Source organism: Diadema antillarum, unplaced genomic scaffold (assembly GCF_040938485.1).
Source record: "Diadema antillarum isolate AM-2024a unplaced genomic scaffold, OU_Dant_1.0 scf00000049, whole genome shotgun sequence".
Lineage (NCBI taxonomy): Eukaryota > Metazoa > Echinodermata > Echinoidea > Diadematoida > Diadematidae > Diadema > Diadema antillarum.
The window spans coordinates 1,913,757-1,931,070 of NW_027270938.1; the positions used below are offsets into that span (position 1 = coordinate 1,913,757).

General features: G+C 39.9%; 1 protein-coding gene across 1 annotated transcript in view; it reads right to left on the reverse strand.

The window, feature by feature from the left end:
* Positions 1–2,494: 2,494 nt before the first annotated feature.
* The window catches only part of LOC139715521 (VWFA and cache domain-containing protein 1-like), an 83,456-nt gene continuing 68,636 nt past the window's right edge, over positions 2,495–17,314 (reverse strand). The window contains exons 15-28 of the mRNA XM_071627088.1: positions 16,372–16,450; positions 14,789–14,878; positions 13,618–13,760; positions 13,001–13,098; positions 12,239–12,322; positions 11,667–11,777; positions 10,725–10,847; positions 9,668–9,767; positions 8,886–9,137; positions 8,429–8,547; positions 7,551–7,667; positions 5,463–5,605; positions 4,649–4,924; positions 2,495–3,568 (exon numbers count right to left, since the gene is read on the reverse strand). Coding sequence (XP_071483189.1) covers positions 3,135–3,568; positions 4,649–4,924; positions 5,463–5,605; positions 7,551–7,667; positions 8,429–8,547; positions 8,886–9,137; positions 9,668–9,767; positions 10,725–10,847; positions 11,667–11,777; positions 12,239–12,322; positions 13,001–13,098; positions 13,618–13,760; positions 14,789–14,878; positions 16,372–16,450 — 2,169 coding nt within the window. The 3' untranslated portion in view covers positions 2,495–3,134. The remainder of the gene's footprint in view (positions 3,569–4,648; positions 4,925–5,462; positions 5,606–7,550; positions 7,668–8,428; positions 8,548–8,885; positions 9,138–9,667; positions 9,768–10,724; positions 10,848–11,666; positions 11,778–12,238; positions 12,323–13,000; positions 13,099–13,617; positions 13,761–14,788; positions 14,879–16,371; positions 16,451–17,314) is intronic.

Sequence of the window (17,314 nt, forward strand, 5' to 3'; positions counted from 1 at the left end):
AATAATCTAAGAGTAATCTGAAGTCATTCTCACAGTACTGGCACAATTTTATGAGGTACTGTACAAAAAAAAAAAAGCAATACAGTAGTAAATATTACAATACAATCTTCTTTTCAAAAGAAGTGAATTTGCGTACGACATGTGAATTCATTCCATTTGCATCATCATAATCACACTTACTCATAATTAGCTCGTTCTCGTAGTCACTTTATCTTCAAGTTCATATGGGTGAACACAAACTTGGTAAACATTACGCGAGAAACAGGAGACAATGTATTAAAACTGAAATACCCTGGGAGGAGGAGGGGGTTACTCTGCCATTCAATAGTACTGGTAGAAACTCTTTACATCATACTTCTCCCTACATGGCAGAACACTACATCAATTAATGGAAACGGGGCAGTTTCTCCAAAGGATTTACTCTTTTCTATGTTTCTTTTTTTTTCTATTTTTTCTTAAACAAGCACTGATCCAAATACAAAAGAGACACCTACATGGAGGTACATGTATCTGTAGATAGATGGTGTACTTGTATACCATACAACATAATCTCATAAATCAATCATTACACCCTCCCTTCCTGCCCTCCGCTCTTCACTGGAGATGAGGAAACTGTTAGTCCCTCTGTCAAAGTCTCAATGTACAGCATACAGGATACGAAAATCAAGTAAAAACAGACATAAATTTGGCAAATCAGTATATAAACAAAGGATTGGCCTATACTGCAAGAAATCATGGCACATTATTTTTTTTTATCCCTTATGTATTTAAATCAGGAGGGGAAATAACATCAACACCCTCTCCTTTGGATGATGTATCTCCAATGAATTTCAGTCAGAAAACTATTATTGTGACTTCAAACAGAAATGATAGTAGGTTTGCATGAAAAGCAAAACAGACGCCTGGAAAAAAAAATAACAGTACCACAGAATGCATAGCAAATTTGGAAGCATTGAGGTGTGCAGAACTTGTGAACATACCACAGCCACGATAACAATTAGAGGAAGCAATACTTTTTCTTTGTGATGGAACTGCTCTTTTCAGATTGAATACAAATAATAAATACAGTTTGATATACAGAAATATCAAACAAAAAATATCACTTAGTTTGGCAATGAAGTTAATTCTTACTAGAGAAATCAAGAAGTGAGAACAGTTTTCTACGAAGATTTCGTAAGAGCGACTTTCAAAATAAAACTCCGTCAAAAATAAGTAATGGAGAAATAGTTTTACAATGTTATGAACAAGAAGGTAATTCATCATGGCAGAATTTTGATCCAAATATGTGTCATAAAATAGCGTTAAAAGTTTTCTACATGATAATGCAAGAAGTCGTATTTATCTCGGTCATTGTTTTTTTCTCCCCATTCATGCCTGATCCCTTGACAAAATTTTGCAAGACCTATGCAATTTTGAGCAAAATCATTGAAGAACCTTGCATACACACATGCTAATATACACCCACACAGACACACTGTTTGTCTTTCTTATAGCAAATGAGCAACAAAACACTGCTATCTAATTTCCACATAAGATCAGACCAGGTAAATCACACTACAGTGTGATGGCAATAATAAAGAAAGATCATGTAAACATTCAGTACAAAAAAAAGACAATCATAGAAATGGGTAAAAAAAAGGTACATTTCATGACCACTTGAAAATTTAGACAAAAAAAAGATAACAAAATTGCTGCAATAAATAGTGTATTGCTCTGACATGGAAAAATGCAGACTGCTGTTGTGTACAGGTCTGTCTATGTATTGTTTGTAAGCACTGCAGTACTGAGCTGTTGGATATAAAGTTCCACTTTGCCACAAAACAAAAACCCAAAATTGATGTTACAATTTCAAATAAAGGACAAGTCTGGACATTCATTCATTGAGCATGGAGTAAAGTCAATGTGCGGCGATATGACCCCTTTGACTGCAGGTAGACGATATAGGAAAAACTTCAACATATTAAATAGAAACAAAGAAAAGTTATGGTTCATGTGAAAGAACATATCTTTCATACGTGTGCATGTAAGGTCAAGACATGTTGTACCACACACTGCATATCGTTTGCAGTTGATGGGGGGGGGGGGAATTATGGAATCCTACATACTGATATCCATGTCAATAGTTTCAAAATACAAAGTTTTCAGCAAACTTGTACAATCATTTTCAATTTTTCCAGGTCCACATGATCAACATTGTTTAACTTACTCAAATATCTTATCAAAATTTCTTCAGGTTCTCTTTGAATACCATCTCTTCACAAATGTTACAATTCTTATTTTGGTGAATTTACTAGGCTAGAAGATTTCTCTGCAAATGCATTCATATTCATACCACTTAAAGATTGGCAAATCTACTCACATGAAACATAGAGTCATTCCACACTGCATCAATTAGTTGATACATAAAACTCTGGGGGATACAACTTACATTTCATATTTACAAACACGGAACTCCTGTTCGGCTAAAAATACTTAATTTTCAGTACAGCTTTACCACACAAGGTTCTCTAGCAAGTACTTTAATAAGCAGTACCTATGAATACAGTCTATGGCCAGAGTCTAGCGTATCTAGTGATCCAGATTTCACACAATGTCATTACCATCATCCTCACAAAAAATGCCTTTTTTGCAATAAGAGAAAGAACTTTGCAGCTTCTGATCCTCATCACCAACACGGCAGTTTGGGTGGAAATTCCAGAACGAAGAAGCAGTTTCCAGGTGGGATTACGATGAGGTAACCGGATGACTCTTCAAAGACTCTCCACGCACAGACAGCAAACTCTACAAGCTCTAAATTCGCGGCGGGATTACATAGTGGACTCATATCATCTAAAGGTGTTCTTTCTTGAATACCTCTGTGCATCATAATGAACTACATTAAAGGTAATCTCCTTCATCTGGCACAACAGCTCTCTCTGCTCATCTAACTTTGATCCTCTGAATATCAGTACAAAATAATACTTTGGCAGTTGTATGCTCCACTGGTAGGTGGGTTTTGCTATGTACAAACGTTTGAGATAAATATACAATAATGCCTATACTCTCCAATAATTACAAGTCTAGGTTGTCGTTGTTTTGCTTGTGCTGCACACTTCAGCAAAAACGCTGAGAAGGTCTGCATGAGAATGTCTTCGTTAGCATGTCGTGTCCACAGAATGCACCTGCGCCCTCGTCCGCATGTGGTGCGACCGTCGGGGCAGCACGGTCTGCGGCGGGGGATCGATTTTTGGCACGATTGAGGGTGCCAAAGGGTTGTCACAAGAGGGCGGGCTACTGCCCCTCGTTATGAGTGCAGTCCTACACGTTACTGTCGGCAACTCCATTGGTCCGTCTACGTGGAGCATTCCCGGGGGCGGATCGACGATGTTACGCTCGGGCGACGCGACAACCGGTTCCGGTTCCACATATTGGTACTCGCTATCCTCGTGCGGCGTCATTGTGCTGTAGCCGTGATCGCTCTCGCTGGGTGCTTGCCCGTGGCGGCGCCAGATACGAATGCCATGCCGGATTCTCTGGTGGTAGGGGCTCGGATGGTGAAGAGCTGCCAAGATGACATTTCCCTGACCATCTACAAGGAAAGAAGGAACAGATGCATAATAGCCGGGTTCACACGTACAAATTAGCGGGATGACGATCGCGATGCTCATCCCGAGTTTTTTTGCGAGCGTCCACACGTACCAAATTAGCGGGATAGCGATCGCGATCGGTATCCTGCTAATTTGGCGAGCGTCCACACGTACCGAATTATCCAGCTAATTGCCGATAGAGATAACAGCAAAGCCTGCAAACTGGGTCACACAGCGCCCTTCTCTATCACTGCCTGCGCGCACTTACCTTTGTCCATTGTCTTTTACGCGTCAGTGGTGTGGTTCGCGCGCTGTTGTTGTTGTGCTCCAAAGAGGTGAAGGACCTCTTCGCAGAGGCCTCGCTGTTGTCATGTGCGCATTGCATGATGGGATGTAAAAACTCGAGATTGTAATCCCGACCGTTCACACGTACCAGCGTGGGGCCAATTATCCCGCTTATTGGCGAACCAGCGCAAGATTTCTTGGGATTAGCATCGCGATGCTTATCCCGCTAATTTTCGGGTTTTTTCTGTCCACACGTGCAAAAAACTCGGGATGACGATCGCGATGCAAATCTCGAGATTTGTATCCCGCTAATTGGTGTACGTGTGAACCCGGCTATTGTTTACTAATTGATATCTGACAAATGACAAGCTGATCACATAAAGATGCCTGAATTGCCCATCAGCAGAAGATTGACAGAATACTAAAACATGGATGGCAAGGGAGATCACAGCCATGGTTATTTATTGTTACAATGTAGTCTAATCTTAACAAATATAGAACTCTAAACCCATTCCTTTGGATGGATTTTATTTTCCTTGATAAAATATGGTCTTGCAAATAAAGAATTTTAAAAATGTCTGTCTCACCATCACCATTACTTTCATTTCATGAACCGAATTTTATTACAGATATACAGTATCTTATGTATCATTTGTCTATTCATATCAATCTATTCACAGATCCAGCATCATCCATCCACCCATCCATCTTTCCACTCCTCCATGTTGTACATGTTGCGCTTTCAATATGCACATTCCCGAAACCTTCACTCAACACATCTGATGCTCCGGACTCACATGCGCCTGGAGGAGGCTGGTTATCCGGGGAGTTGCTCCCGGCTCCACCTGGGTCCGTGGCGTCGGCCGCGTCGGCATCTCCCTGGGTCATCCGGACAGAGGTGTCGGAGCCGTTCTGGGCCATCTCCCGCCGCCGCCGCTCCTGGTTGTGGACGTGGTGTCGGTAGATGTAGATGACCAAGGCCAGCGAGAGGATCACACCCAAGAGGGCGCCAGCCACGGGCCCAACGTGGGCGTTGGCATCGGTCTCAAAGATGAAGGACCGATGTGCCACTACTAGAGAAAAAATATAAATGCCTATGAATACAAGGGAGTACTATCATTTATCATAATCTTTAATGTTCTATGATGGAGTATATTCCCTCAAGCAGTGTACTCTTTGGTGCCATAAGTACAATGTATATGTAATATATTACATATGCAGATAGATAGATATACAGATAGAATGATATTTTACTATTTTTGTGCTAGTATTTTGGCATAATCATCCTTCCATATAGCATGCTTCTGTGTACAAAATCTTGTCTCTCCTAAAGAGAAGATTAAAGAAGGCAGAAGAAAGAAATCTACATTTAAATGTTATCTTATGATGTTATCCGTTACACCACATTCATTCTTCAGACAGGCACTTCAACTGTTGCATTTTCGGCATTACCAGTAAAACTCACTACCCTAAACTTTAAGCATCCCTTTCACCATCATGGAGATAAAACTTCCGAGTGTTCCTCGCTTCATTAGTCGCATGTTGGCATAATGACCAATATTCATCCAACTGGTATTTATATAGGCCACTTGATACATTCTCATAACTTACCAATTTGGTCCTGGTATGGAGTGGGAGCACCCAGCACTCCTCCAAAGCACTCTCGCTGAGTGGCACAGTATGGATCCTTGAGCAGCGTGCTGCCATCTTGGTTATACTCACACCACTCACAGTCTAGTACTCCACGGCATGTCCTGTAAGTCAATGGGGGGAAAGAGCAGATGAATCTCTAGTAACAATAAACTCAGCTAAACTTACAAAGCCTTAAAGATAATAAAAAGTTTTGGTACCTCAAAAGTGTCCTTGAATTTCCTTGCCTTAGTTTGTGTTTCAGGTTAAAGTACCTTTCATATAACTAACACTGTGAGACTTACTCGCCCCAAAGTGCTCTCATGTCTTAGTAATCATGCAATTAACTGCGACCAGCAGCCCCATACGCATAGCGACCAGCAGTCCCATACGCATAGCGTAATCGGGCTTCGCATTGTAGCATTCAGGATCATGACAGATTTAGTATCGCAGGGTAAATGTCAACTTCAAATCCCATAAATTCTTCAATTGAAGACTTACCAATTAAGTTGAAGTATTGAAAACAGGCTTCGGGCAACGTTTGGTTCTGCCTATAGTCCCTTTCTGTTCGAATTGATGACTGAATGTGACTCGGTCGACAGGACCTTAGGAGAGCTACATACAGTACACTGAATACTACAGCCAGTGCCTGCGAACACATCATATGCAGCCCGCACACAAATTTCAAATCCATGAACGGATAAGATGTTTGTGTGCGCATGCGCTGGCCATAGTATCCAGTGTATGTAGCTCTCCCAAGGTCCTCTCGACCGAGTCACATTCAGTCATCAATTCGAACAGAAAGGGACTATTGGCAGAACCAAACGTTGTTCGAAGCCTGTTTTCAATACTTCAACTTAATTGGTAAGTCTTCAAATCAAAGAAATTTTTGGATTTTAAGTTGATATTTACCCGCGATACTAAATCTGTCATGATCCTGAATGCTACAATGCGAAGCCCCATTACGCTCTGCGTATGGGGCTGCTGGTCGCAGTTAGCTATGCGTACAATGGGCTGCACGCTGCTGGTCGCAGTCAGTGGTTTCGTACAATATTTATCGACGCTGGTCAGCGTCGGCTCTGGTACGAAACCATTATTGCATGATTACTAAGACATGAGAGCACTTTGGGGCGAGTAATTCTCACAGACAACGTACTTTAACCCGAAACACAAACTAAGACAAGGAAATTCAGGGAAGCTTTTGAGGTACCAAAACTTTTTATTATCTTTAAACTACTACTATTTGTTACATCTACTTCAAATATCACATTTGAGACATGTGTTAGGACATACAAACTGCTCATTTGATGCAGAGTAAATTTGCAGAGACAAAGAAAACTACATGGAAAGCAAAAAAAGACAAGAAAATTCTTCAGACAGTGGTCATGGGAATAAACTGCAAGAGTATTTCAATCAGGCAATATGCTGCCAAAATGTGACATAACCTGCCTAAACTCCTCTTCACAAACATTGTGAATTTTATCAAAATTCTTTGTATCCAATATCCTATCAAACACTCAGGTACAAACAAAATTAAAATATTTGTTCCTGTTTTGATAAGTATTACAAACTCTGAACTTTTGAGTTGAGATGTATCATATGGTCTCCCCTTTCAGCCGTTAAATATTGATACATTGTATATTTCTTTGGCACAATATACTCAACATCACATGTTAACACTTTCAGTCCCACCAACAAGGCTTATATACAATGTTACAGACATTTTGAGGATTTAATTTAAATCCTATCTGTTTAGCAGTGCATTTTGAAGACCAGTGTCTTTTGAAGACAGACTTTCATGTCTTTTTTTTTTTTCTGCTTCTTCATCCTTCTTCTATTACTGTGATGTACTTGTATTTTCAATCTGTTTGCTTTGATGTACAATTGTAAAGCGCCTTGAGCATTTAATCAAAGTGGAGAACGGCGCTATAGAAATTGTATGTATTATTATTATTATTATTATTAATTCCGAAAGAGGATTGACATCCCATCACACAAGCACCAATGCACCTGTCCCACTGAGGCAAAACAAAAGAGGTTCAAAAGTTTTAAAGTAGAAGCCAAACTGACCCCATGGTGGCTCTCTGATCACACTGGAAGTCGTAACACTGCGGTAGGTCAGCCACGATGGACTCGTCCACGGCCGGGAGGCTGGTGTCCTCCTCCATCCCTGGGCAGCTTGGATTCCTGACAAAATGGCAGACGGTGATACGAAGAAATATGATTCTTAAGTGTTCTGTCTATTCGTCATAAAGGGTTTTGCGATAGAAATACAACAGACACAAGTCATCTAGAAGAGAAGATTTGTGAGCTACGGTTTAGGAGGCGAGAATGTTAATGAGGATTATGGGGACAAATGAAATTTAAAGATACAGCAGGAGCTGGTGCAAAGGGGTTTAGCAGATGAGACCGGGGAGACCCTCATCTTAATGAAGACCTAGTGAGGGGAGAATCATCTGAACATGAAGAAGAAAGACTGAGAGTAAAGAGAAATTAAAAAAGATTAAGAAGGTATTGTGGGGATGTAGGCATAAGTGACATTACTGGGATGGAAGAATGTTACAGAAGGAAAATGGAATTGTTGGAAAAGGGTTGAAAAAAGGAACTCAAAATAGCACATTTCAAAAAAGGCACTTCATATGGTAGAGAAGGCTCCATGACATTTGCTCCTGCCACAATTGCTCCCATGAAATATCTGTGCGCCAATAAGCGAAACATAAATTCTACCCACAAACACAACCCTAACCCTAATCCTAATCTTCACATCACACTAAACCTAAAACCCTATCACAACCCTAACCCAAACCATAAGTCCTTGGAGAAAATAAGACCAGAGCAATTCTGGCAGGAGCAAATGTCGTGTCATCGGTAGAGAGAGAGAGACGGGCAGACAGAGAGATAGAGATAGAGGGGGAGAGAGGGGGAGAGAAGAGAGAGAGATATCTTACCCATCATCATCGAGGTTCATAATGTCCCCGGTGCAAGGGTCAAGCTCAAGACCGCACTCGCATGGACACTCACACTCCTCCTGCTCCATCCGGTGACAATTCAGACACAGCCGGTCAGTCTGGAGAAAAAAAAAAAGTATCACCAAAACATGATCAAAGAACCAGAACACAGGTAAATCATTTCCTCATAGATAACAACTGAAGAAAGGAAAGAGAAAAAAATCAAATGTCTTCTATTACTACTGTTTAAAAACAAATACAAGAAAGACCACTTATAAGATCTCGATCCAAAGCAGTCTATCCTGTTGTCAAGGAAGACTATATAAGATGGCAGCTATCATCACGGTTTCCAACGGCGCCCTCTTGATCCCAGCTCCATGCACTTTTAAACCCCCAAATTGCCCACTATCAGCTGTGAGAAAGCAATATCACTGGAGGGAAGGCTACCGCCACTCACCATGCTGCACGGACAGAAGGCTGTTATAAACTCGCAGGTTTCATTGACCACACCCACAAAGGTGTTGCTGAAGGGGATGGGCATCATCTTGTACTGGATGCAGTGCTCGCTGTGGAACTTGTTGGCGACCACGCCCTGGTAGCTGGTGTTGAAGGAGTAGTAGCGCTGCACCGTCCGGTTGCCGAAGCGGTTGCAGCGCAACTTCTGCACAAACTCGTCATGGTAGAGCACATCATTGGAGATGAGTATTTCCTGAAAGAGAAGAAATGAAGAAAAAAAAAACAACTTTGTACAGAAGTCTACTTATAATGTCCAGCTGGTAAAAAAACAAGCTGTAAGTAGACCTAAGAAACCAAAAAAAGTATCAGCCCATCAAAAATTTCAAGATATGTGTGCAATGCCTGGGAAATTTTACTTGTTTTTCTGACATCATACAATGGACATTCTGTGGTCACATTACAATGTATTTATTGCCTGGTGTTGAAAAGAGTACCAAGGTGATGATGTCTCAGTCTTTTGGTATAGCTTGGGTTGGAACCAGGTGCTTGCATAAACACTCGGGCCAGGTGATGAGGTTGTTTAGAACCAATTTCTGTGGTAGTGAATGGCTATGACATAACATTTTGGTACTCTATATGAGTTAATGCATATCAGGCTTTCATCCACACCACTGCATTCACAGGTATGCATATGTGGGTTTATTCTGAGCGTGTTCAAATTTGTAATGTTCACCATAGGTGGAGTTAACATAATTAAATGAAATTCAAGAGACTCAAACTAACCTGATGGGTGATGTGCTGCTTCTCCATTGGTCCTCTGCCCAGAGGTTCCACAAAGTATGGATGGGCAACCAGGTATCCCCTCTCATCCATTACAAAGCATCTGAGGAATACAGAGGCAAGAAAATCATGGAGGATGTGATGTAAAAACACTGGTCTATCAATTTGACTAGCTCTTTTGACAAAAGGGAAATGTATCTTGTTGTAGTTGTGCAACTCTGCTGTTTCAGGTTTGAATTGTAATAACTAGATGATTGGCATCACATCAACATATGGGTGGCATGTACATACAGTCAAGCCTGTCTATAGAGGTCATCCACAGGAGACAATTTAAAAATAGTGGATGTTATAGACAGGTGGCCGCTATAGACAGATTGTTTAACATGCTTTTTCTCTCTGAGGGAATTAATTCTAGTGGTCGCAAACGCCAGGTGTCCGCTAAAGACAGGTGGTCACTAAGACAGGTTTGCTGTATTAGTGTAAACTTGCACCTCAGCTCTTACCTATATATCCGGGTTCAAACTTTTTTTAAATCTGGCGTCAAATGAGATATTCTGACATCTTTGGTTATTGGTAACAGAGGGTTGTTACTAATAAAGAAAGAAGCAATCAAATTCAGGGCCCTAGCAAGTTTGAAAGCTGGCTTGATGAGTTTGCCTTCTTCGCAACATGATAGATTTCAGTGAGTATTGCTGCAGTTCCTTAGTGATTTTACACACCATAAAATGTGTGGTATGTAAGCATTGTGAGATCCATAATGAACCACACAAACTCCCAAGGTACACGCTCTCAAGCAAAACACCTTGAGAGGCAAGTTTCCCATAGACTAGACAATTGAAGGATGACAAAGATCTTGCATATTGTGTCAAGTATTATGAAAGGTCATCAGCAAATACTTGTACCTGAATTTTTGATGTTATACGGGAAATCTTTAGAAAACTTTTTCAACCATTCATTCAATAATTTTTTTTGTTTTGCCAGAGTTGAAAGCTTTCACATCACAGTGGATTATAATGCAAAGGGTGAGATTTCAAGTATTTCTATCGCTGGTATCACATACCTGATGTGCTTTTCTGTACAGACCGGCAGGGTGTCGGTCAAGAGCTGGTAGAAGTACGGCAGGGTGATGTCAATCCCCATGACAGCCACAACGTGGTCAGTTTCCGTGTGGTAGCCATTCGATCTGGAGGACAACCAAGAACATGAAAAACATACAATCAGGGGTTAATGCCATAAATAAAATGGTAATATGAACCCTTTTCAAATGATTGACTGAAAGCTTACATGCAACCAATACAATGTATTTGTCTAAATTCCCAAATTCACTTTTCACCGGGTGTTGGTATGCTATTAAATGACAGCACTACTAACAACTGCCAGTCTGCACTCAGTTGCACTGTCCATGTATTTTGCATCCATTGCAATTGTTTGTGTGTGTGGTTCAGTTAGCTTGGAGCTGGAGCTGGCCTTGGAATCTTGCAAAAGTGGCTACAACAGAATTTAATTCATGACCACTATCTCAGAAAACAAGTAATGCATGTTACTTGGTCAGGCATTAGTAAACATCTCCTTCTTCTGCTTTTGAACAGTCCAAAACGCACTCTGCCTTGACTCATGTATTTCAGATACATGGCAAAATGAAAAGTAGACGTTATTTTTGCAAAACAGCGACTGATCTAATAACAAACACTCCAAATTTTACTTGCAAGTATCAAATTAATCTTTACGGATTTTGTTTCAAGTAAAAGGACTGGCAACATCAATAATTCAGTTCCTTCACTGAAATCGGATCTTTAAAACAGATCACATCATTTGCTGTGAATGCAAATAGCTGTGCAGCACAACATACATTTGTTACTTGTTGTGATGATCCTAAACTGCAACTCCTTTGAAGCTCTATAAAAACACACAAAAGTTACTAGACAAATTTCAGTATCCACAACCCATCATACCCCATGCATGGCATCTCTTTATTGTGTTTCATCTTGTTTTGAACACTCACCTTCCCTCAAAGATGACACGACTGAGCGTTACAATGTAACCAGCGCCACCAGCGTCCAGGTAGGGAGAGGAGAGAGTGATCTTGCCCGGGTTGTCCAGTGCCCTCTTGTACCTGGGGGTTGGGAAAGCGTTTTTAACCATCACTGACTGTTGTCCAGACTTTGTGCCAATATTTGAAGCTTTGGCAGTGTCATGCATAGACTTGATGTGTGCATACACTCTTCACATCGAGAACAAGGATTCCTGTACCTAACTTACAACTACAAAATAAGACATAGATAGCAAAGCATGATATACATGACTGTGATAAATTTGTGCGTGTATCATCACTATCTACAAAACAGCTAGCCTGTGAATCAATACCAAAACATTGAATACACACAAAAATATGTACATGAATCGAATAGAATTTCTCACCCATGTACATGTGCATTGTATATTGTAACTTCTATTTGATATGCTATGAATATGCAAGGGGCACAACCACATCTTAAGATTTTTTTTTTCACCATGAAATATGTAGCAGACATGAATCCATTCAATTTTCCCTTTAACATGGTAAAGTGTACATACCAAGGTCGCCTGGCAGGGTCAAAGGTCTTTGACATCAGCGTCCCTGGATACATCCAGACAGCTCCACTGGTGGTTGCAACATACCTGCCATTCAAAATTGAACAATGGAAGATGCATATATTATGTTCATCAAGAAAAGTGATCATAATGGGTGTTCTTGACACACTGATGCATAATAAGTTTTAGCAGACTTGAGGTTTTAAGAAACAACAAATGGCAAATGGACATCTACGGTACATAGACTTGGTTAGAAAAATGCTAGGCTCTGCATTCAAGCTGAAAGTTGAGATAAGTAAATCTGTTCATGAGATCGAAGCAAAACTTTGAATGAAAGAACTTTGTCCTTCAACGACTGCTGCATTTGGGTGTTTTTAATGCGTTCCTAAACAATATCTGCCAAGGTAACATTTTCTCTATTTTAAAAACAATTCAAATTCACTCATACAGTAAATTACAGTTGAGCAGACACTTGTAGCAGGCAGGATTCGGCAGGCAATATACAGCTATAAGTACAAGCAGCTGTTCGATACATTCCTAGCAATTACCATGTACTACACAGAACTACAACTGACCATGTAAAGTTAGCAATGACCATGTACTAATACAGAACTGCGATGTACTGTAAGGCGCTTTTAATCCACCTTTAGGCAGCGCTGTTGATTGATAGGGAGACTATGACAGCATGCAAACTTTGTGAGGCAGTGCCCAACTTTTATCCCATCATTAATCATTTGATACAAAGAATCCTCCAGTTTTCCTCACCTCCGGACGATGTATTCGGTGTTGTCGCTGTTCAGAATCTGCTTCATCCACGTCTTCTCGATTTGTCGCGTGACTGCAACATCATTTTTTATGGTTGACTGAAGGGAGAGAGAAGACAGATGAAACTTTCATAAATATCATGACATCATGCGAATTCAATAGGAATGAATTAAAAATGTAGCAGCAACAACGACGATGGCAATGAGATAAATAGCAACATATGTGTAATTACAGTGGCAAAAAAATATGCAAAATATATTATTATTGTACATTTGTGAGAAAAAAATTCAAAACTCTGCTAACTTCAAGGACTACGAGCACTATCACTACCACTTCTACCACCACCATCACCACCACCTTCTACCACTACCACTATCATCACCAACTTCTATTACCACCATAACCACCACCGCCACCGTCACCATTACCTTCTACCACTACCACCTTCTACAAATACTATCATCACCACCTCCTACCACTACCTACATCACTACCACCTTCTACCACTACCACCTTCTACCACTTCCACCTTCTACCACTACCACCAACACCATCACTACCACTACCATCACCACCATCACCACCACTAGAAGGACGATGATGGTGACACACTATACCTTCAGGCCTGGGTTGGCGATGAGTCGCGTGTTGTCGCTGAGGTAAGCCATGTAGGCCTGGACCACCAACTTGGTCTCCTCCTGGCTCAGGTGCTCGTATGGCGAGGCGAAGCTACTGGCCGAGAGCAGCAGACTGCTCCCATCTGTACGTACAAGAATGAATGAATTGAAATGTTGATTTGTCATTAACCCTTTTTGTGCCAGGGACTTCGGACAGTGCACACAAGGCTATGGAGTTTTCTGGGCTAACCGGCACTCAAAGCTCACAAAGGGTTAAAGTAGGATTGAGAGTGTGAGATGTGCTGCTAAAACATAAAACACAAGCACTCATGAAGTATGTGCACACAATTTTCTACCCCATTCTGCAGCGCTACCTACATGTAGATCACTCTGTTTGAATTTTAGCCACATTTCCACAATTCTCTCAATGGTATTCCTCTGAAAGATACACAGCAAATTCAAAATCATTTGATGTGGATCTTTGGAAGATGACAGAAAACAAGCCAATGAATCAAAAGTGTGAGATGAATGATGGAACCAAAAAAGAAATGCCTTGTTTATCTACTGCAAATACGGATGTGTACATTCCTTCAGACTTTTAATCATCTGTTACTTTTATGGCATTGGCTTTCATTATAACTATATGTCACTTTAGATTGTTAAGAGACTGATTGCTCAAATGCCCAACCAAGGAAGGTACAAAAAGAAAGTTTGAAGTGATTGTTGTTTCTGTCACTTATGTTTGCAAGGAACATCCTCGTGGAGCAGGTATCCAAAAGAATGGTAGCACTGTCATATAAACAATAAGTTTTCATCTGTGGAAAATACATGTACTTGTTTTAAATACAAATAAAACACATTTCATCCTTACAGAATCAGCGCAAATGCCTAAACCCTAATTCTGATGACTTAACCCAATATCATAACAATGTAATATAACGAATCTTGCCATTTGTATCACATTTGAATTAACCTCTTTACATCATCGCGTGAGAATGAGAAGGGCGTTAAGTTGCCAATAAAGACATAGTGGTCGAGGCACCTTAACAACCTTCTCATTCTCACCCCACAACATGGAGTTAGCGAAACATAAACAAAACAAGGGGAGACTGAGATCTCATTCATTAGGGTGGGACACCCTGCCCCCTGGCCCCCCTACTTTCTCCCTCACCTAGAGTGGCTAGCTGCTTGAGGTGCATACACATGACGCTGGAAGGCAGGAGGTCCAGGCGGTGGTACATCAGGCTCTCACCGGATGAGACTGCAGGGGAAGAAATATCACATGTTTCAATTCCAAACTCATCAAGCTTCGTCATGTCTTTCACATGCACAACAAAGACATCCCTATCACGACGTCTTTCCCCATCTCCCCTGCCACACCCCCCCCCCCCCCCCATCGCAACCTCTATTCCTAATCTCCTGTCCCCTCCTCACACTATCATACAGATATTGGCTTTTTTTTTTAAATGCAATATGACACTTGACACCCTCACAGGAGTTATATTTTCCACAAGGGATTTCAATATATTGCCTCAAGGGGAGAATATAAGCAAAAAGGGACTGTCAAGTATATATTACAATGGCAGACAAGGCAATATTTGTTATATCATATGGTCTACATATGACTAGTCATTTCAATCCAGCCCCATCAGCAGCAAAATTCTTAAAGGGTATCATTTGACGTGACGTCACTGCTTGCAATAAAGTGATTTCAACCTCGCTGCAATAGTCACATGACTGCATTATGACCAATCATTGACCAGTATTTTTGTAGATTATCAAATATTACCAGTGTGATAACATACCTCACAAGAAAGAGCGTTGATATGCTGAGCAGTATGTGTAAACATTTTCAGTGTAGCTGATTGCTTTGAAAATATGACAAAGTAAACACTATCAACTCAACTTACAGAATCAGATTCCAGAAACTAAAATTATATTCACCCTAGAATATACATGTACTATGCCCAAAAATTGTTCATGTCACTTCCCTGTCCAATTAAATACTTATTGAAAACTACTGGCTACTGAGGTATACCATATGCATGTACATGTGTATAAGGTATACAAAGATATATATATTACTGTATCATTTAAACTCAGCTCTCACATTCTCATATGTTCAGGTATACACTGATTTGTTGCTGTTGTTGCTGTTACACCTTGTATTGTCAAACCAAGAAATAAGCAATGGAAACAAAAATACTTTATGAAGCTGACTGACATCTATGCAGGGCCAGCTTTAATTGATAAAGTGCATATATTGTTTGTTCATTAAAGGGATAGTACAGTATTGGTGGAGATGAGAATTGGGCTTTTAACTTTTTGCGAGATACACGTAATAAGAAAACACTTATGATATAATACAGAGCATACCATTTTAAGAGGAATTCAAATTCTATTTGATGAAAATTTGGTTTGGAATGAATGAAACATCCAAAAACAAAGTAAAACAAAGCGATCGTAATAAAGTGTGGGTCCTACACTTTATTAGAATTGCTCTTTTTTGGATATTATATCTCAGCCATTTCAAAACCAATTTTCATCAAATAAACGTTGAATTCCTCATAGAATTACATGCTCTTTCATATTTCATAAGAGGTTTCTCATTATCTCACCAAAAAATGTTACAAACCTGAAATTATGTCTCAACCAAAACTGTACGATCCCTTTAAGACAATTTAAGAATACAATGATATTGCTTTGTACTCTTCTACGGGTGGATATTTTGGAATATAACCCAAATGGACTTACCTTTTGTGTGTCTTAGATTTAAAATGTCCTTTATTTCTGTCAGTACAACTGCAACCACTGTGAATGGAGTTCCATCAACCTGTGAATACCAACATTTGTAGCAGGTCAAATCAAAATGGCAATTTTCTAATAATGTCTACGGTCAAACTCATACAAACATGCACATGAAAGATCAGAGGATTTTGACACACAGTTTTAGAATTGGCAATAATGCAATCTCCAATAAAAACACACAAACACAGACACACAGAAAAATATCATCACCCCATCATAAAACTGAATTCGCTCCTTTTTGTAGTCAACATTAGTAAGCAGCAGAAGATACACGTATGGTGTGACTAAAGCTTCTAATACCTCCTTTACATCACATTCATATGCACCTGATTCGCATATGTATTGGCTCATTCCATTCTTCCCCTATGCTGTTAAAACAATCGGGAGACCATTCTCAATGCATTTGTAGCAAATTCTAAATTTTACAGAGAATGTTTCATTCTCTACAGGCCTTTACCTGCAGAGTTAAGTGCATGTATTACTTTCTTTACCAGCTTTACCGAGGTCAAAGTTCAACACTACATTTCAATGCTACCCTTGTACTATTCAGAAGAGTTTGTTTAAATTTCCTGTACAGAATGTAAGGAGGTCACAAACCTGACACACATGCACTACAAAAAAAAAAAAAAAATATATATATATATATATTTATATATGAAGAGTTTGTTCGCAAAAACCGATAAGTCCATATTTGCCAAATGGAGATATTTGCGATTAAAGGTCGAAAAAAATAAAGAGAATAATAAGAACATTTTTGCTTCTTTTGACCATAACTTCAAAAATGTACCTTTATATGTAGTGACCAATATATCACTTAAAAGGTATTATTTTGTACTTTATGACAGAGACCGTACTTCAAAATCTTCAAAAATGGACTTATCGGTTTTTG